The sequence below is a fragment of the Ambystoma mexicanum genome, chromosome 3q (genome assembly GCF_040938575.1).
Source record: "Ambystoma mexicanum isolate Mex_15411 chromosome 3q, UKY_AmexF1_1, whole genome shotgun sequence".
NCBI lineage: Eukaryota > Metazoa > Chordata > Amphibia > Caudata > Ambystomatidae > Ambystoma > Ambystoma mexicanum.
Window position 1 is genome coordinate 384,906,248 of NC_090926.1, and position 21,940 is coordinate 384,928,187.

At 48.3% G+C, this 21,940-nt stretch overlaps 1 protein-coding gene across 4 annotated transcripts in view; it reads right to left on the reverse strand.

Annotated features, from left to right (window-relative positions):
• TCOF1 (treacle ribosome biogenesis factor 1) overlaps window positions 1–21,940 on the reverse strand; it is a 926,286-nt gene that overhangs the window by 795,343 nt on the left and 109,003 nt on the right. For 3 of the 4 annotated variants that reach the window (XM_069654046.1, XM_069654047.1, XM_069654048.1), the window contains exons 4-5: window positions 8,606–8,709; window positions 810–1,026 (exon numbers count right to left, since the gene is read on the reverse strand). In XM_069654046.1, coding sequence (XP_069510147.1) covers window positions 810–1,026; window positions 8,606–8,709 — 321 coding nt within the window. The remainder of the gene's footprint in view (window positions 1–809; window positions 1,027–8,605; window positions 8,710–21,940) is intronic. The other variant, XM_069654045.1, reaches the window with a different exon arrangement.

The window sequence follows — 21,940 nt, forward strand, 5'->3', positions numbered from 1 at the left end:
TGTTTACATTGTCTAACTGTAAAACTGTAACCTAAGCTTTGCATTTCCTGTAACTGTTGCGCCCCGATACCCTTGGGTTTGGTGCACATTATAGATAACCATACTGGGCCAACACACTACCGATTATGGCCCTGTCAACCTAGCGATTTATGAGCGCATTTGTACTTTCAGAACTTGTAATTTAGCCAGTAACTATAATAAAACTGGACTTCCAAAAAATCTCCCCATACTTCCTAAGGGAACATGTAGGTTTGTATTCTGTATTGCACGTGTGCATTTTAAGTAGCAGTTGCGTGCTACAATGCAACTTCTCTTAAACAGCCTGGTTATGACCCATTATTCAGCAGGACTTAAGTATGCAACATGTTGACTGGCAAAAGGCCACCTAAATATAAATCGCCCACCATTTCAACACTATGCAGTCACAGCAGAGCAAAAGGAAAGGTGACATAGGTAAGCCAGGCAGGGTGGGTGTTGCTTGAGGTAGCGGATTGGGTTATTGAGGTTTAAAAAAAGCCTACATGTGCAGAACGCAAGTGTGCAATTCATTTCCACAGCATTAACATATGAAAGATGGCATCACCACTATAGCTACATTATCAAGCTGTCCCATGACAGTCACAGGCTCAAGAGAAGGCAAGAGGATTGAAGTTGAAGTATAAGTGAACTTTGGCCATATGGCATCTATGCTTGATGGAACCAACATTCACTGTATCCAAACTTCCACCGTGCAATGGAAAGAATACAGCAAGAGTCACAATTGCCTGGGTAAGGAAGTTACCTCACAGAAAAAGATTCAGGATTCTTACCATGGTTAGAAATTGGTTTCTTAGTTGCCCCAGATGGCTCATCCACGCTATCGTCAGAGGATTCTTCACTGCTGCTTTTGCTAACTTTCTTTGGGATGGAGACAGCTGTGCCAGGGGTGCTGTCTTTACTCCCATTCAATTTAGCTGAGGTGGCTTTGCTGACAGGTGTACTCAGAACAGAGTTGGAAGATTTGCTTGCAGAGGTTATATTTTTCACCTACATCAAAATATAATGAAACATACTTATACAAGAACAATTTACTTAGCAACTAGTAACGTTCTTTCAACTGGATGTTCCTCCAACGTATTCCTCATCTTTGACATATGTTGTCCAGCTTCAGAAAAAACTTTCAGCATAGGGCGCCCTGCGTCGAGTCCATGTCCCTCAAAGGCCTCCGTCGAGGGTGATGTCATCCAATGTTATATATAGCGCGCACGGCGCCCGTTGGCCTCAGTTCTGTTTCCCCCCTGCACCCCTGTTCCTTGTGAAGCCCATAACGACTGCATGACAGTACTCCGCCTTGTTGGAACGACAGCTGTAATAGCATGGGAAAATTCTACATAGGGAGAGCAATGAGGAATACGTTGGAGGAACATCCAGTCAAAAGAAAGTTACCAGTTGGTAAGTAACACGTTCTTCAAATAGATTGTGTCCTCCAATGTATTCCTTATCTTTGACAGACTCTCTAAGCAGTTTCTTTGAGTGGCGGAGGGAGTAGAATTTTCATATTCAACAAGTTGTATTTTTAGATGGCGGAATAAAGGACCGCCTTACCAAAAGCGACATCTTGAGTATGAGAAGCATCCAGCGAACAATGCTTTGTAAACTTGTGTATAGAGGACCACGTAGCAGCATCGCAAATGTTCTTTATAGGGACAACCCTTTGAAGGGCTGTAGATGTAGCCTTGCCCCTGGTGGAATGAGCACGTAAACCCTCAGGAGGGTCCTTGCCTTCCAATCTGTATCATTCAGAGATGGCTAGAATGATCCACCGAAATAATGTCCGTTTAGTAACAGCCAGCCACCATTTGTGCCCTGTACACCCTAAAATTTTTTTTTTTTTTTTTTTTAAAAAAAAAGGGAGCTGGTCATCCACTCTCAATTTAGCCATTCTGGTTATGTAAAAGCTTATACGCTCTCCTAGGGTTCAGCCTATTGAGTCGTTCCTCTTTTTTACTAGGAGGAGGGTAAAAAGCTGGCAGCACAATCTGACGTAAATGGAAGTCAGACAACCTTAGGCAAGAAGGAGGGGTTCACCCTTAACACAATCTTGTCCTTGTGGAATATAGTAAAAGGTGGCTTGGAAGCACGTGCATGCAATTCGCTCACTATACGTGCAGATGTAATAGCAACCAATAGGATTGCCTTAAAGGACATGGGTGCAACGGTTCAAATGGGGCACACATTAGAAACTTTAAAACCAAGTTGAGGTCCCAAACCAAAACCTTAAAAAGGAGATGGCGGGAACACATTAGTAAGCCCTTTCAGAAATTGAGTCACCAGCGGAATCTTGAAATAGGGGCATTCCTCTGACGAACGCTTATAGATGGATAGTGCTGCCAAGTAGCCAATGGTGCCAACCTGAAGATTTGTACGTGCTAACAAAAGCAAAAAGGACAAAACATCTGGAGTAGCACACTGAAAATGATCAACATTCTTTGCTCTGCACCAGTCAAAAACGTATTCCAACAGCACAGATTTAGTTGCTGGCCTTCTGGCCAAAATCTTGTGAGACAAGGTTCTCTTTGTGGAAGGCGCATCGGAGGACAGATGGACATATCCAGAAGGTCGGGTACCACGTCCTCCTGGCCCAATCCAGGGCAATTAGGATCATGCGTTTCCTGAACCTTCGCAACCTCCCGAGTACATGAGGAATGACAGGGACTGGAGGAAAGTCATACAGCAGTGAAAATTCCCAATCCACCACGAACAAACACGTCTCCTAGAGCTCCTCTCAGAGGAAATTCCCTTGAGCAGTACTGCTCACAATTCTGGTTGACACTGGTCGCAACAATTCACTTGAGGGGTTCCCCAAAGGTTGAAGATCTCTTGAAGGACTTCCTGAGCTAGTTCCCACTCGTGGGAGACTTCTCTGCCTGCTCAGAGCATCCGCTGCAGTGTTCTCTCCGGCCAGGTGAACCGCTGAGAGGTACATTCCTTCTTGAATAGCCCAGTACCAGAGTTGCATTGCCTCTCTACACAGGAGGTAGTGACCATACACCACCTCTCTTGTTGAGGTAGTGCATGGCCACAGCGTTGTCTGTCATTATCAGGACATTCTTTCCTCTGACAGATGGCAGAAAAGCCCTGAGAGCTAGTCTGATTGCTCTCAGCTCCAAAAGATTGATGTGCAGTTTGGACTCCAATGGAGACCAACAACCGCTGATGGGCTCCCCACCCCGTAAGTGAGGCGTCCGTCACTACCGTTATCTCCGGCCATTGTTGCCAAAAAGGCTCTCCCTTCAGAATATTTTCTTCGTAGGCCCACCACAGAAGATCCCGTGAGACTCTGGTCAGAATCTGAAGACAGTCCGACATAATTCCTGAGAATTGGGACCATTGAGTTCTTAGAGCCCATTGAGGGGATCTCATCCTCAGTCGGGCCTCCGGCACCAGAACAATGCTGGATGCCATGAGGCCGAAGGCCGGAACAATGTGTGTCATTCTGAAATTGTTTTACCATCTGAAGAATGTCTCGAGCACTTCCTCTAAGGATGTGTCTAGTACAGCTCCCATGTATGCGAGCTTCTGTGAAGGTGTCATATGGGACTTCCTGTAATTGAGTGATAAGCCCAGTCTGAAGAAAGTGGCAGGCAACATTGAGATCCCAGACTTGTTGGGAGAACGTGACCTGATCAGCCAATCGTCCAGATCGGGATAGACGTGAATCCACCCACTCCCGAGACTTGCTGCCACCACAGCCATCAGTTTCGTGAAAACCCTTGCATGGAGATCAACCCAAATTGCAGGACTCGAAACTGATAGTGCAAGCTGCCAACCGCGAACCTCAGGTATTTCCTGTGCTTGAGATTAATTGGCAGATGAAAATAAGCATCCTAAAGGTCCAATGACACCAACCAATCCTGGAGAGCCTGAAGGATCTGAGAAGGTGACTTTGAACTTTTCTTTCCTGAGGAACTTGTTCAAGTATCTCAGTGCTGTATTCTTTTTGGGAATCAAAAAATAGGGACAATACCAACCCTTGTTCCTCTCTGCTACAGTCACTGGTTCAATAGCACCTTTCTCTAGCAGGGTCAACATTTCCTGCCCAAGGAGCGGATCTGGAACCTTCATAGAATTGTTTCCCTGGTGGATTGTCCTGGGGCTTCTTTAGAAAGGGAAGGCAGTAACCATGGACTATTGGTTCTAGAGCCCAAGCATCAGAAGTAATGTCTCACCATTCTTCCAAATGCTGAGACAGCCTGGCCTCCCCGCCCCCACTAGGGACTTGTGATTCAAGCCCTCAGTGGTTTTGAAGCCGCATTTGCAGTGGCCGATGAACAGAGGCTGCTGCGTGAGATGGCTTGGCAAATCGACCTTGTCCACCACGAGGACCTGTCCTTTGGCCTCTTTGATTAGCCATTCCTCTCGCCCTTCCAAACGGGGAGTAGAAGCGAAAAGATCTACCCCTCCAAGGTTGTCCGCTAGCACGAAAAGGCTGAGGTTGCCTAAGAGCGGCACCTAAACATTTGGCAGCCGCCTTAAAGGTCTGCAACCTCAAGGCTCTCGTCAGCCTTATTGCCAAAAAGAGGAGACCCCGTAAAAAAGTATGTTGAGAAGCCGAGCCTGCACAGCAGGTGCAAAACCAGACTTCCACAACTGCGCAAACCTGCGCATCATAGTGCTTGTAGGCATGAACCTGATGCTGTCCGCAGAGTCTAACCAAGACTGAAGGGACACACATGGTTTCATGGCCAATAGCCAGGAACACGTCCCTTTCCATCCCTTCGGGAATATGCTCTGCCACCATAGCAATGCACTCCAAAAGTGTTGCAAGCGCACACATGGAGTTGGCTGATTTCAAGGCCATACTCCCTGCAGAGAATACTTCCCGCGCCCATCCATCCATCCATGCGCTTATCTCATCCCTATCAGGAGGGATGCTAGGGTACGCCGCTCGAGGTAGCCGTAGCTGCCTGGACCACCAGACTCAGGAGTGGGGTGCGTGGACAGGTAGCCGGGGTCGCTACTGGATGGGAGGTATTTCTTTGCAAGAAATGTCAACTGCTGGATTTGATTTCGGGGAATCCCAATTCCTTGCCACCCTTTTCTGAAGTGCCGTATGGAAGGGTAACATTGGATCAGTGGCTGGACCCTTGTCCATGATGCCCGTATGATCATCCTGATCATAATGTACCGGAGGTCTTGACCAACCCAAGTATTCCACAATTTTAGATATCAGTTGTTTGTATGAGGAGTCTGCATGCTCCCCAGGTTCAGGTCTGCCGAATTCCAATTCAGGTGGTGTCAATGCCACTGGCATTGTGCAAAGATTCACAAAGGTCCTAAATCCAACTCGGGAACATTCGGGGTACCATACTGTAGCCCAAACGGGGCATCCTCCTCATCTGTATGCTCATCCTCCTCAAAAATTGAAGTAATAGCCATGAAGAAATCCTTCGGAAGGGGAGTACATTTATCTGGTCTGGAACCCAGCGGATTCAATGGCGCCGACTTGGTCTTAGCCAGCGCCTTTTTTTGAGGAACACTGGTCTCCAGCGGCTGTGGCAGCCAAAGAGGCACAGCCGGTGTCAATTATGTTGATGTCGACCCTGGCGTCGAAGGCATCGATGGTTAGGGAGAATTCGCAGAAATTTGCCAATTACCTCTACCTTACAGACCCCCAGCAATGTTGCTGGATTTTGGGGACTTTTACTTGGAGAGAGTAAGACCCTTTTCCCACTCATGTATTTTAATGGGATTTTGAACTCTTGTTTATTTTGGTTGTGGAGACCGACAAATTCGATGGGCATCATAGTTTACATTGTGTCACACAGCACCTTCAATGCAGTGGCACAGGGAAGTCTTTCCGATTTCCCAAAGGTTTAACTACCTTCTCTTGGATAAACTACTGTTTCCAAGGGCAGTAAAGTGAAATTGACTTACAATTGTAATTGTCTAGACCCCGCACACACACCATCTTACCATCTTACAATAGGGTGCTGGAGGGGTTACTTAGTAGCCCCTTTGTCCAGCTTCTCATGTAACATTTTTATGTTACCCTTTCCTCACCGAGTGGCTGGTGGCAGTGGTTTACTTTTAACTACCGTGGTGCATCAACAAAATGATACACACCCCCCCCTCCCCACCCCACCCTTCTTTTTTCACCATTTCTTGGAGTGAATCCTGCCTCTGGCTCCAGGGTGTCTGGTGGTTGCAGGTGGGGCGGTGGGGGTGGTGGGGTTTACATGAATGAGGTGCCAGAAACTCCCTGTGCTGGAGACCCAAATGCACTCTTAGGTGATTGGCCGGCTGACTGTGCGTTGCTTTTAAGCTTGACAAGAGCTCCAGGAAGATCCTCCGGACTCCCAGGAAGCAGGACTGACTGAGCCCCCTAAATAGAGTGCGGGACCCAAGATGCAAGGAAAGCCCATCTCAACAGCCGGGAACCGCAGTGCTGCTATTCGGTAGACACGAGGAACTGAAATACCAAAGTGCCACTTGTTTCAAGATTGCCAGTAGCGAGCTGTGCCCAGTCCCCAGAAATCCTCCCTCTTGTCCCACGACTGAGGCCCAGGAACAGTGAGATCTGCAGAGCTGCACAGGAACAGAAGTCATCTCTGCACTTTTTCTTCAACCTAAAAGTACTGTAAAGTCTAAGAGAACTTACCTCTTGTTGTGTAGCCACTTGTCCTCGTTGGAGACTTGCTTGGTTCCATTTGTAGAGTTGCAACCAGCTTCTTTACCTCATAAGCCTAATCAGCTTGTGGCCCTACTTTGAATTTTTGCATCTACAAAGACTTTTAAAACATTGTGCAAGTCTATTACCTACCTCCGAGAAGTGCTTCAGTTTCACGTAGACTTTTGCTCAAATTGACTTTGGCTTAGCCTGGCTCACTGAAGGACTCTTCTTCCCTCTGAATGTGTTGGGTCTTCCTTCCAGGAAAAGGTTAACTAACTTTGTATTGGGGGTTTACAAAAGTACTTACCCGCTTTAAGAAATATTTGTGAGATCTCTTGTGGTGTCATAATAATCTGACAAAATCTTAACTCGAGTTCTAAATGCAACAGTGATATATTAATGTCCCCAGCACCTAATTGTTAAAGTCACCTGAGGGTGTAGGTAGTGTCTGTGGGCCATCCCAAAAGAGTACTTACTGATTTAGAAATATTAAGAGGGTGCATTTCTGAAGTGTATTTGAGTGTTACTGTTCTATTGCTCCCTTCTGAAGAAGGCTTACTCCAACTGACTTATAAATTATTAAATGTTTATTCAAGAAACCTTGTGTGTAAGTGTTTATTTGAATAATTGTCACTGTGAATCTCCAACTCCCCTACAGCTCACATCGACCCCTCGAGAGGAGCCCGGCTGCTCAACACGCTACCAACCTGTGTAGTACAAGCTTATACCAAAGGTTGGGTTCCTATTGCCAGGAGGTCAGGGTTGTTGTAGTGCACCCAAAGGGTACTGCATACAATCTTGCCTAACACTGGTCTAAGAGGAGTCAATGACCCGATGGGCTTCATAGACACCAACGGCGTCGATTCCTTCGAAGGAATTCGAAGGAGTCGACGACCTCGACCTCTCACCCAGTCTCGAATGATCCTTAGACTTTTTCTCTGATCGAGAACGCGAGGCCTCGACTAGGATCAAGTCTTTCAACCGGGCTCGAGGGCGCCCAATTTTTCGGCCGAGACCTCTCCTTCGCGGCTTCCACGGAAAGCGAGGCTGGACAACCCTGCTTCTGAAACATTGAGCATTTTTTTCTTGGAAAATCAGTAGTCTACTTCTTTGACTGGCATGCCACTCTGGCAGGCGAGTCGCCTGATGAAGACGTCGGGGAAGGCGACCGGCAGTGTCTGCACCACAACCTCCGCGAATATGAAGAGGAATGGCGGGAACCGCTTCTAGAGCGAGTCCACTTGGCCTTCTTCCACCGAGGAGAGTTATATTGCGACTCATCGGTCGAAAGACCGGCAGGCCGGTACTTCGGGGGAATGGAAACTCTGCCTACCTTATATTTTCCCCTACGTTCCCTCAAGGCATTTCCCGTCATGGCCTGGCACTTGGAACACAGTCACATTGTGGCCCTCTCCGTGGCACCACAGGCAGATCCGATGCGGGTCGGTGCTGGACATTTTCGAACCGCAGTCCTCACATTTTTTAAAACCGGACTGAGAAGTCGATGAGTAGAAGATGAGATCTCGGAAGGTTTTTGAAAACAACGCACAGAAATCTACTCAAATACAAACACATTTGCGGAAAACCAGAACCGAGGCCAACAGGCGCCGTGCGTGCTATATATATATATATATATATATATATCAGATGATGTCACCCTCAACGGAGGCCTTCAAGGGACAGGGACCCCGACACCATCGACACAAGGTGCCCCCCCTGAAAAAGTTTTCCGAAGCAGCTGAAGCTGGACAACATATGTCCAAGATGAGGAATACGTTGGAGGACACGATCCATTCGAAACAAGATAAAAACAGTGGTGCAGCATGTTGTCTCACCATAAACCAACGGACTATCGCTTGCTCATCTGTTCACACAAACAAAATGAATGTAACAATCTACTGTGTCACACAGTTCTAGCCATCATTGCAAAGCAACATGAGTGGGAAGACTTACTTTGGTTTTTGACTTTCCAGCAGTCCTTTCTTCTTCGCCACTTCCAGTTTTGAGGGTAGAGTTGGCATTAATGAACTTGCTGCTTGGCAATGCTTTAGCATCTGCTGGGAAAACGAGAGCCCATAGAGGTTACAAAACAAACAAAAAAAAGCAGAATTGTTTTACTGGCATGCCAAAACGTGTGGTAAGAGAAGTCTCTCCATAAATACTAGCTGTGTATATATAAAACTGAAGGTTGCAGGGAGCTTTGCAGGTTTTAAAAGACAACACCACCTGTCTATGTTGAGAAAAAGTCACACACTGAAGTAACTTTTGCACCTGCCACTCCCTAGTCTTTGGTTCCTCTATACCCAGAAAAGGGATGGGGCAGGCACAAGCTGCACAGAAGTCAAATAATGCTGGGCGAATGCAGACACCACTCAATCCAGCACAGCCCTCCATTGAAATTGCTCCCCATCTCAACTGTGCGACACTGGCAACTTGGAGGAGACAGTGAGTAGGATGGATGAAAACGAACTATGGACTAGGATAGTCACTAGGGTGAGTGAGTAACTTCTGCCCAATCCCCTTTCCTCCATACTGTGGGGATTTAAAAGTGCCCCACAAGAAAAGCTTTTTCCAGAAACATTACAACTTTCAAGCGCCCATGGAGATTTGCCCAACTGATACTTGGCGTCCGCCTGGTATTCAAATCTATTGCATAGTGTTTGAAAAAAAAAGTTTGAAAGAAAAAAAAAAAGTAAAAATAAAAAAAAAAAAAAAAGAAGAGGGGGGCATGAGGAGTAGCCCAAGAAATTGTGATGAAGATTTCCTTCAAAGAGTCATGTCTCTTGCACACCAATAGTGAAGCTTTTGCCAGGACCAGATGTTAAGGAGATTTGTCAAAGGTCCATCTCTAAACTCCAGATAATACCCTGGCATACCAAGTAGGTTGGTATGCCAGGGTATTATCTTCAGAAAGAGCAGATTTGATAAGCGTACAGAAGCCACTTTAAAAGGGCATTGGGGTCAGGGTAAGCGTCCACACAATATATTTATAGGAATGTATTCTTAATAGAAGCTGTGCTGTGAACAGAACTAGAAAATTAAAAAAAAAAAAAAAGTTAGCACAATTTTCCAAATGTAATCAAAAAGGAAAAAAACAAGCTGCCTAAATGTTTTTAGCGTCTTGCAAAGTCCAACAGTATCTTTAGAGAATCGTCAGCCGATTTATTCCCAAATACTCTTACTGCAAGACTCAGTTATTCTCTTTATAGGACTGCTCCTGTTCACCAATAACGTTCACAGATTTCGCAAAGTGGAGCTCTGGCGGGAACTGCCAAAGGAGTCACAGTTCAAGGCTGGTTGTGTACAGGTCTGCAATGGACACCCACAACACTGGAATGTGAAGCGACTTCCAAAATCAGCCCTGCGGGAGGATTTTGGGAGGCCAACCCATCATGTTAAACAGGGAAGACGCAGAGGTTAGCCCAATCAAGTTAAGGTAGCTGAGCAGTCAAGACTTAGTCTCATGAAGGATGCAAGAGTGGTCGAGGGCTATAATGAGTCCACACGGAGCAACAACAATACTTTTATTTTGATGGGCAAGTATCAAATATACAGTGGTTTATCAGGCCTTTAAAATATAAACTAAACAAGTAAAACCTTTAGTCAAATCTGTCACACCAACACTTACAAAACAGATGTATACGTTCAATAGCATTTGATTCAATTACCAGTGTAATACAGGCAAATACTCAGATGCAGTCGAAATACAAAGAACACTTTGAAATTATCCCAGGACAGCTTCCCTAGCACTTAAAGTCCAACCCCAAGATGGTTTGGTGCCTTATGCCCAAAGGTCACCAGTTTCAAAGTAGATATATTTTAGGTAGGTTTATAAAGAGTGGTAGTGCCAGTGGTTATGGTTAATACGATTTCTTTTGTTTTTTTTTTTTAAATCAGGTAAGGACTCAAACTCAATCCCAACACTCTAGTTAAGTCCTAGAAAAGGATCCTTGACCCAGGTGCCACCACCAAAGTCAGATAAGAGTGAGTCGGGACCGCACTTTACCCCATTATGCACCCAATGGGAAAAGTGTGTGTTTGAGGAAGGGAAGGCGAGTTGGACAGAAACCGGTATGCAGACTGACTTACCCCCCAACTCTGGGTTCTCCAAGGGCCACTATGCTTAAGGAAAGTAGAATCCCTAAATCCCAGTCCTTTGGAAGGGTTCCTTGAACAGGCCTCCACCGACCAAAGTCAGAATAGGGTGCTTTAAGGACAGGTACAACCACGTAACCTTATGGAGTGAAAGGGGTGGGACAAACAGTATGTAAACGTAAACTCCTACGCCCTCCCCCACCCCCGGTCGACTCAGATTTTTTTCTAGAGACAGCTGCTGCTGTTCCAGAATCAGTTGGCGACACACTCTTCTGTGCTTGGTCTCTTTCGGCGAGAGATTTAGTTTCGGTCATTCGGGAGGCTTCGGCATCGGTTCCAGGCAGCTGGAAATGAGGAACAATGAACACTTCTGTAGGACAGACCACCTTAGGACACCTCCAGGGATTGAAGATGTGTTGAAACGGGCGTCACCACGGTCAGGCGGCGACAGGCGATCTTCAGAAGAACACAGGAGCAGGCCCAGCACAGCTTCCCTTCATGCAAAAGCAGACATACGTTAGGAAAGATCTCCCTATGAGGAACTTTCCGTCTGCAGTTCCATTGGCCCCCACAAACTTTTTGTTTTTTGAACCTGTCCTGACTTTACAGGAAAGTGAAGCCTGCAGCTTCACTCCACTTGCCTTTTGCTCATTTTGTTATGGGGAAAATGATCAATCCTTCAGACCATCACTACTGGGAAACTGTTTCCCTTTTGTCTTTTTTACCCATTACCCTTTTGGTAATGTTTTAACAGTGCACACAGCATCTGGGATACTTTTGTATCACCCTAGTGTTTTACACTTGAGATTATTGGTTACTTTTGTATGTGCCTAAAGACAAGCTAATGGCAGCTATGATATTTTTACAATGTTTGCGTTATTTGTAGTGTGCACATTCACGCTTACCACACATGGCTACTTGAATGTGGCTAGTGTCCTAAATTGGCCTCGTCACAAGATTTTTGGCCATATTGGTGTCTGCCCCCTTCCTGCCTGGTCAGGCCAGGAAATCCCATACAAGGTCATGCACTTGCGGGCTAGTGATGCCTGTGTGTGCTTGGGTGGCACAGTTCATTCCAAGTTCCTGGAACCTAAAGTTCTGGGTGCGGAACAGAGGTGAAACCCCACAGTAGTCCCAGATTGGACCACCACTGGCTGTTTGAATGGTGCAAATCCTTACAATTGGTGGGCTTGGACTTGCTTCCAGGGTGGATTTTGGAATGGAAGAGGACTCCTGCAACCATTTCTTCAGATCAGCGTATGAGCCAGGAATCCTGCGTAGAACAGGCGAATGAAGATCCAAGGAAGACTCCTGAAGAGACCCACCATCCCTTCCTGCATTTGGCCTGGTGAAGCCCTGTTGGCCTAGCTGATTTGTGAAGGCCCAGTACAGTGCTTCAACCCCTGGACTGGTGGGACTAACCAGTCTCAACGTGTTTCAGGATCCAGCTGCCCGGGGCCTTTGGAAGTGTCCCTAGACTACCCCGCTCTCCAGTGGGCTACCTGGCTAGAACCGTCACGGTTCAGAGTTTGCAGCCGGTTGGTCAGTGGTCGCCAGCTTACATTGTAAACCGCCTTCCTGACTAATTCCCAGCCTCAAGGAATCCTGCTCTGGAAGGTCTTCAACCGTGACTGGAAGGACGCCTGCTGTCGCCCGTGTGCAGTGGCAGTCGGTGGAGCGCTACTCACCCAGTCTTGAAGTGTCCTGAAGGTCTGCATCAGTGCTTGCTGCATTTTTCCATCGCCAAAGGTTGCACGCTGCTTCTGGACCAGACAGAAAGAATCCCTGGACTCGCAACTCCTGTGCACCGCTCACTGGATTCTACAGCTGGAAAACCAACCTCCAGTGATCCCTAGACCACCCAGCTATTCATCTGAGAAAATTAGAGAGGGTGGGGGGGTGAGTAATTGCAACACATTAGTCTCCCCCTGTTCTCCTTAGATTTTTTTTTTTTAAATAAATGTTGGTTATTCCATTCCATTGCATTGCATTGCATTGCATTGCGACCATTGTTAGGACAGTTTTTCCAAAGTCCACCCTAAGGGACTTTATAAAACTATACCTTGATCAATACAGACACTCCAACTTACTACAGGCCTGTAGCACTCAGTAAAGGGGTAGCTATGGTAGAGCAGCCAGGCTCATCTTAGGAGGCGGAGAGGGCTGTAGGACGGTACAAAGAACTTGTACCATACATCTGGTCCAAAGAAACCGTTATGTAAAAATAATGGATTTATGGAGAGATATATGGCATACATTACTCACTGTTATCTTATTTCTAATGCTTGTATCTGCTTAGATTCACATGCCATGCGTAGGCTGACATCTAGTGGTAGCCACATAGTATTTCATCATTTGTTTTCGAAACGGGGCATCGAAAGGGTGTACCAGTAATACTATCCCTTGTGTGACGTCACCTATACCCATGGTCCTTCATGGGTCGAGGTCCCTCAGATTGTTTTGTTTCTGACATTAGGTAGCATGAAGTGTAACAAGTACAGATGTAATAAAGCAGCTAAGAGTCAAAAAAGAAAGAAAACATCTATTCACCTTCTACTCCAAGGTGAGGAAGTGTGGGCGCATGTGAATCCGAGCAGAAACAAGCATCAGAAATACGATTACAGTGAGCAACGTATCCCTTCTGAGGCTTGTGGATCTGTTTAGATCACATGCTATCCATAGACTAGCGAGCAGTATCAAGAGAAGGAGGTGGGTTGTGAGAAGGTACGGTAGCAAATGGATGTTTTAGCACTGCTTGTCCCACCTGTGCATCTGCTTTGGAATGAACGTCAATGCAGTAGTGCCGAGTAAAGATATGTATGGAACTCCGTGTATCTGCTTTGCAAATGGCGTCTGGAGGGACGTTTGCAAGAAAAGACAAAGTAGCTCCTGTACCCCGGGTAGAGTGAGCTCTTGTTGTGAAAGGCAGAATTGTTTGGTAGGGAATAGCAGAGCTGTATGCATTTCACCATCCATCTGGAGAAACATGATCACCTTCCCTGCCCAGTGCTATGGAGACAAACAGTTGATCTGTTTTGTTTCATCTACATAGTATAAAATGGCCCTCCTTACATTCAGGGTGGAGGTTCTTCTCAGCTGAGCTTGAAGGAGTTTGAAAGAAATCGGGTAGTTCAATGGCTTGGTTAACATGGAATTTGGAAATGAATTTAGGTTAAAACCTAGGGTTCCTTCTGAGAACCAACTTGTCTTGTGGAAAACAAAGAAAGGGTTTTTCACCGACAAAGCTTGTAGCTTACTAACCCTTCTTATGGAGGTGACGCTACTAGGGAAAGACCCATGAGCTTTGACAGCACAATATTGAGATAACCTTGAGGCAGGTTGGAAACTGGGGAAGGAGTGAAGTCATTTTACTCCCTCCTTGAAAGCCTTAACAGGCAATTTCCACCAGGACACTTGACAGGGCTGCTAGGTGAACCTTGGTGTTAAATACTAGGGCAGAGTCTAGTAAATGAAGCATGCAGTGAAGAATGTGTGTAGGAGTACATTCCATAGGGTGTATATCCTTTGATGGGCACCATATTACAAATCTTTTCCATTTGTTGAAGTAGCAGTGCATGGGGTTTGAAAATCCTCAAGGAGGAATGGAAACCTTACAACTTTGAGGTAATGTTAAATGTCCAAACTATGACTTTAGGAGCCAAGCTGCCAGGTTCATAGACAGGATGTGGGTGGAATGATGTCCCGCCTTGCTTCGATAGCATATTGTAGCGGCACAGGAGTGGATTGGTTCGCACATCACCAGTTTGATTAGATGTAGAAACCAAGGTTGCCTTACCCACATAAGCGCTACCAGGATTAGTCTTGCTTGTTCCTGATGCATCTTGTGCACTATCCTGCTCAGTAGCTGTGTTGGTTGAAAAATGTCCCGGACCAGCTCATCCACAGGGCATTCCCCTTGGATCTGGGTTGGGGAAACCTTGATGCAAAGTCTGGGCATTGTGTGTTTAGACTTGTGGCGAACAAGTCTAAATGAGGACAAAAAGACAGAGGGAGAAGTCATGGTCTAGAATTCCTCTGTCGAGTTGCGACTAGTGTTCCTCGGGTAGAAGATCTCTGCTTAAATAGTCTACAAGGGAACTGAGTTCCCCCGGAACGTATTGAGACACTGTTAGGGAGACTCATCATTTTTGTGCTAATTCCCTTCAACCTTAGAGACCCTCAGCTCTTTTGCTGGACTTAAGGACTTTAAATTTTAACCCTGTAGTGAGTGAGCCCTTTTTCTCACTCGTGTGTTTTGATCTGGTTTGGATTTTAGATTTCCTTTGTTTTTGGAGTCTGAAACTCCATAAGCATCTACTTTTTGCATGGTGACACACAGCACCTTCAGTGCATCGTTGCAGAAATCCTTTAGATGTTAAGATACCTTTTCTTGTGAGAAGTAATGTTCCAAAGAATGTTAAAGTGAAACTGACTTTACTTACCATTTCTCTTTGTAGGTCTAGCACACCCCATTTATGTGGAGTGCTGGGGGGTTAGTTAGTAGCCCCTTTCCCTACTTGCTCATGTAACCTTTTTATGTTACCCTCACTACTTTAAATGGCTAGTGGCAGTGGTTTAATTTTCCTACCATTGTGCTTTTCTACTGCAGGCTGAATTCTCAGCTGCAGCATAGCACCCACAAGTGACAATTATGTCAAAAAGGCCCTGGTCGTCTTTTTTCGCTGTTTTCGGTTTGTGAGGTCTGTCTTGGGTTTTACTCTGCGCACCAAACCAGGTTTGAGCCCCGTTTGTTTTGCCTTTGGGGGGCTTCAGTACTGAAACCCGCCACTCGCTCCAGTGTGACTCACCTGTATTCGTCTAAGGAAACCTAAAAGCGCCCAGTCCTGATTGATTGGCTAGCTGTCCTTGCAGGACAGCCACCCAGCTGTTTCAGTGCCATCTATGCTGTGCATGAATGGGAGAAACCTGCTTAAAAGGAGAGGGTTTTGGAACTGAAGACAGTCGACCACTGGAAAGGACATCCCAACGAAGATACCGTGAACAAAGCTTGCTGCATCCTCCTGGACCGTTGAACTGCCCGGTGAAGTCCTGCTGCTGTGCTGAATTTTCTAAAATCGACAAGAGAAGCTCTGGAAGGGATGACTTCTTCCATTGGGTTAGTGGGACCAACTAACCCGGAGACAAACTTTGCTGGAAGAACTTGCCCAACTGGCCATACTTCTTTGCTGCTGCAGGAACCGAGTGCCAGGGGTCGAGAAATCCATAGTCTAGTGCAACATCTGAGCTGGCCAAAAGCTCCAAGAGTCTCCCCAGGACCCTCCAGAAGCAGGAAGAGCAGAGCCCCAGTCACCACACCAGAGTGCAGGACTCAATGAGTGAAGGAAGCCCAACCGGTATCCAAGATCCGCAGTGATGTTTACCGAGTGCTGAAATCGCAAAGGGCCGCTGATCCGCAAAGAGCCCGCAGCTGCTGACGACCTTCGAATTGCTGCCGCAGAAGTCCCCTGATGTTCTCCCTCGTCCCCATGACTGAGGCCCAGGAACACAGGCTCTGCACTGTTGCAACGAGACAGAAGCCAGCTGGACCCTCTTCTAACCAAAGGTACTGTTCTGACTTGAAGTACTTACCTCAGTGTCTGTAGCCTGCTCTTCTCAGCAGAGACTTGTGACCCTACAGTGATTTTTCTTCAAACTGTACAACTATGTGCAAGACTAACTATCCAAGAAGTGCCTCAGCTCCATAGACTTTGCTCCAATTGACTTTGGCTGTCCTGGCTCCCTGCAGACTTTTATTCCATTTGACCGATTCTTACTGTCCCTCATAGGTGATACTAACAAAGTTACTCACTGTAGAGACTACCTTACTCCTAGTCCATAGTCCCCTTTCCATCATACTTTTGGGACATTCCGTCCAGTGGGACCGAACCGGAGCACTTTTGTAAAAAGTGCATCAAATTGAAAAATGTGTCCCATTTAAGCGGGGTACAGCAAACGGCCTGAACCCCACCCTCCTTAGCTCTGCCCCGCGCATCGCCCTTCAGTCCTTTTCTATCGCCAGGTCTGAGACCTTTAAGCAATAATAGAGGATACTCATTAGAGGGGACGGCGAGCGGGCGTATGGAGGAAAGGGGACTATGACTAGGAGTAAGGTAGTCACTACGGTGACTAACTTTGCTATACTCCTACGTCCCATCCCCTTTCCTCCATACTTTTGGGAGATTACCAAGCACTCCTCACAGGAAACTGGTGGATGGAATTCCCTTACTGAAAGAGGTTCTTAAGAACCGCCTGACCGAATTGAGCATCGTCTCTGGAGCTCAGGTCAAAGCAGTAATGCTTACAAAAAGCTGATGCGGAATCCCATGTAGCTGCTCTGGCAATGGTTTCCCAGGGAACATATTTCTGGAAGGCAGCGCTGTGCCCCGCACAAGATGGGCATGAATTCCTTTTGGAGGCTGAAGGCCCTGAATGGTATACGCCGCTAATATACAGGAAGCAATCCATTGGGAAATAGTTGCTTTCGAGGCCAGCTTTCCTTTCGGATCTCCGAAGGTCACAAAAAGCTGGGAAGAGTTCCTAAGTTTAGATTCTCTGTCCAAATAAAACTGAAGAGCGCGTCTAACATCCAAATTGTGCAACACTCTCTCGGCATCTGAGGCCGGGTCTGGAAAGAAGACGGGTAAAGAAAGACTGGTTCAGATGAAAATCAGATACCACCTTTGGAAGGCAAGAAGGATTAGTCCGGAGGACAACCTTATCCTTAAGAAAGGTGAGGAATGGATGTTCTAAAGACCTGAAGCTCACTTACACGCCTTGCTGAAGTTACCGCAATCAGAAAAGCCATTTTCCACGACAGGAACTTCAAGTCCGTTTGAGCCTATGGCTACGGTGGTTTATGACATAAGGCAGTGAGGACCACATTCAATTCGCACTTAGGATGCAGATTGCGCACAGGTGGGTAAAGATGCAATGACAGGGTTTGTCAGTGAAAAAGAGCAAGTGTCCGTGGACAGGTAAGCGGCGATAGCCGACAAATAAGTCCTACAGGACAAGACACGTATGCCTGAAGATGCCAGATGAGAAACAAAAGACGGGACTGTGTCGATGGTAGCATCTCTGGGGTCCAGTTGCTTAGCTAAACACCAGTGACAGAACCAGAGCCACTTGCTTCTCTACTGAGACCTTGTCGAAGGTTTTCTAGCCGCCTGGATAAGGAAGAAGTTACTTACCTTTAACTGTTCTCCAGCATGGGTCTGGCATGGATTCACATGCTAATGAATATTCCCCGTCAGGCTGGGAATCCTCGGTAAAGAAAAAAAAAAATAATAGTTGGTTTAGTTTCTGAACTGTCTTTCTACTATTAACCAATCACTGGTCTCAGGGTCATACTGCCCCCAGCAAATGACTGCCCTCTACCTAAGCCCCTCCTCTGGCAGCCATCTTCAGATCTGGTAGCACGTAAAGTGGCAGTATGACCAAGAGAAGAGCCGCAGAGGGGTTGGAGGGAGGGTTTGCATGGGAATCCATGGCAGACCCATGCTGGAGAACAACAGTTACAGCTAAGTAACTTTTTCCTTCTCCAGCATGGGGTCTGTCATGGATTCCCATGCTCATGAATACAATAATACATAGCAGTACACACATGCACAACCACGGGAGGTGGCAAGGCTCAACATTAAGCAACTCTTACCTCCTCACCAGGCTCAAGTTCAAGCGAACATGTTGCGCAGCACTGCCTGGCCAACTCTGCACTCCTCCCTGGAATCCTGGTCGATGCAGTAGAATCTTGTGAAGGTGTATGTCGACCTCCACGTAGCAGCCCTGCAGATGTCCAGCAGGGGCACACCAGACAGGAACGCCGTAGTCGCAGCGATCGCTGTGGTTGAATGGGTTCTAGGAGGGCCGGGGAACGGTCGGTTTGCCAACCGGTGACAGTGCATGATGCAGCCGGAGAGCCATCTGGAAATGGAAGCCTTGGAGAGGGCCTTCTCTTGGTTCACAGCGCCAAAGTTCAAACAGCTGTGATGTCTTCCGAAAACTCATGCGGACCATGTAGAACTTCAGCGTTCTAGCCACATCCAGTGAGTGCAAAGTCCTCTCAGCCGACAGGAAGAAAACTGGCAACACCAAGGGCTCGTTGAAATGGAAGTCCGACAGCACCTTGGGCATGAAGGAGGGGTGCATCCTCAGCACTACCCTCTTCTCGTGGAATGTCAGATATGGAGGTTTACAAGAGAGGGCCTGGATCTCTCCCACTCGTCGTGCGGAGGTGATGGCCACAATAAACACTGTCTTCCACGATAGGAACTTCAGCTGCGCCGAATGCAAAGGCTCGAATGGAGGGCCCATGAGCATGGTTAGCACCACATTGAGCTCCCACGCCGGGGCCGGCGCCTTCACCGAGGGGAATGAGTGGAACAGTCCTTTCATGAACTCCTTCACCAGGCGGTGCGACCCAGAGACGACAGCCGCTACAACAGTACTGGTGTAGCGGGAGATAACCGCCCAATTAATTTTGATGGATGCATGCGCCAGCAAGTACGACAGCACTTGAGGGGCCGTAATCTGAAGAGGGTTGATCTTCTGTGCACGGCACCAGACAGAGAACCTCTTCAATTCATGTCCATAGAACTTAAGAGTAGAGGACGCCCTGGCCTTGACAACTACCTCCTTGCAGTCCACTGGGATATCATAGCTTCCGAACTCTAGTGCTGCAGGAGCCAGGCCTGCAGGTTCAGCGATCCCGATATGTGATGCAGGATCGCACCTCCTTCCCTGGCGAGAAGATCTTCATCCGTCGGTAGCTTGACTAGGGGGGCCCTGGGTCAGGCGCTGACATGTCCAGAAACCATATCTGCCTCAGCCACGCTGGTGCGACGAGGATCATCCAGCACCGGGACAGTCCAAGTTGATTGATGAGTCGCAGAAGCAACAGTGGGAACGCATAAAGGAATAGGCTGTGCAAGGGGAAGGAGAATGCATTGCCCATGCTCCCCGGCTGGGGAAACCTGCTGGCGAACCTCCGGTACTCGTCGCGAACAGATCTGGGGATTGCCCCATCGTTGGAATAGGAGATCCACTTGATCCTGCCGGAGCTCCCACTCATGGCACGACACAGCTCCCTGCTGAGTGAGTCCACGACAGTGTGCTTTACTCCTGCCAGGTGGAAAGGTACCAGGAACATCCCCTGGGCGACGGCCCAGTGCCACAGGTCCTGCACTTCCTTGGATAGAGCTGGGGATCTGGTGCCCCCCTGCTTCCGAATGTAGAACATCGTGGTGGTGTTGGCGGTGAAGACCCGTACCACTTTGCCCTTGAGGGACGGGAGGAAGGACCCGAGGGCCCAGAACACGGCCCAGAGCTCCAGGACGTTGATGTGTAGAGAACTCTCCTCCGGGAGCCAAAGGTCTCTTGCATGGAGATCTCTGGTGTGCGCGCCCCATCCCTTCAGGGAGGCGTCAGTCAGTTTCCTGATGCGCCGCGCGAGATGCATGCAGATGCCCCACCACCGGATTGCCTGCTGGAAGGTCCAGTTGAGGGAGATACTGTCTTTGAAACTTCCCGTCACTTGTACCCAACGGGCGTCTAGGAACTCCTGCAGCGGCCGCATCCGCAACCTGCACAGTCGCACGAGGTAACTGCATGACGACATCATGGCCAGCAGGGACTTGATGGACCTCACCCTGGAAACTTCCATGGTGAACAGCCGTTGTACCTTGCCCAGGATGGCCTTCATCCTCTCCTCAGACGGCAACGCAAGCCATGCCACCGTGTTGAGTCTGGCTCCCAGGAACAGGGCGTCCTGCGACTGCACCAAGCAGGACTTCGCAAAGTTTATCGAGAACCCCAGTTCCATGAGCAGGCGGATGGTCCTCGCTGTGTGGTCGACAGAGTTCTCGATTTCACGCAGATGAGCCAATCTTCCTGATAGGGGTAGATGTGGATCCCTTGCAGGCTCAGCCGCGCTGCCTCCGGTGCCAGGCACTTGGTGAAGACCCTTGGCACTGACTTCAAACCGATGGGAGTGCCTTGAACTGATAGTGCTGCCCTTGAACCACGAAGCGCAGAATGTCCTTTGTGTATGGGGATGTGGAAGTAGGCATCCAAGTCCAGCGACGACAGGCAGTCTCCTTCCTCCAGTTGTCCCAGCACGTGCTGAAGGGTGACCATCCAGAACTTCTGGGATTAATAATTTGTTGAAGCGGTGGAGGTCAAGAATGGGCCGCCAGCCGCCGATCTTCTTTCAGACGAGGAAGTACCGCAAGTATACTCCCAAGCCCTGGAGCCCCTTTGGGACGAGTTCTATCACGCCCTTCTCTAGCATTACTCGTACCTCCAGAAGCAGCTGTGGAATGTGGTTTTCCTTCCTGCCCACTGGTGGAAAATCAGGACACCTCTTTTGGAACTCCAGAGAGTGCCCGTGGGCCAGGGCATCCAGCCCCCAACGGTTGGTGGAGATGGACTTCCACACGCCGAGGAAGTTCGCCAGCCTCCCACGGGGGTGCACTGTGGGGGCCCGACGTTACAGCCAGTTCAGTCTTGCGTTGCCGAGGCCTTGCCACCTTGGGCTCCTTGGCAACAACAGTGTCCACCGGCCTTGTTGCGGCCTCTGTAGGCTTCCTGCGACGAAGAGCGGGCCACATGGCGGCACGACGAGGAGTTGCCGCCGAATCCTTTGGAGGCACCTTGAGACTTGCCTCCGGAGGTCCGAAAGGACGGCCGTCGCTGATGGAGTTCAAGGCCCAGGCTGCCTCGGTGTCTGCCTTGATGGCCTGCAGTGACTTGTCCACTGCCTTTCCGAACAGATTGTTCCCATTGAAGGGCATGTCCAGTACCCTGGTCTGCACGTCCTGACGGAAGTCGGTGGCCCTCAGCCAACCACGCCGGCGAAGGCAAATGCTGTTGCTAATCTGGCAAAAACTGGTGTCTGCGATGTCCGTGGCCACCGCGATGGCGTGGTCCGAAGCCACCTCGCCAGCCTGCAGGATTTCAAGGGCCTCCGCCCTCTTGTCTGGGAGGAAGTCCAGGAGGGGAGCGATCTTAAAACCACAGCTCCCTGTCGTAGCTGGCCACGATCGCGAGGGCGTTGGCCGCCTTGATGGTCGTCGCTGCTGACGAGATGACCTGTCGTCCCATGGCATCCAGCTTCCTCCCCTCGCCGTCGGAGAAATGGAGGTTGATGCAGTCACCCCTGCGGATTTCTTCTTGGCCGCCGTGGAGACCACCGAATCC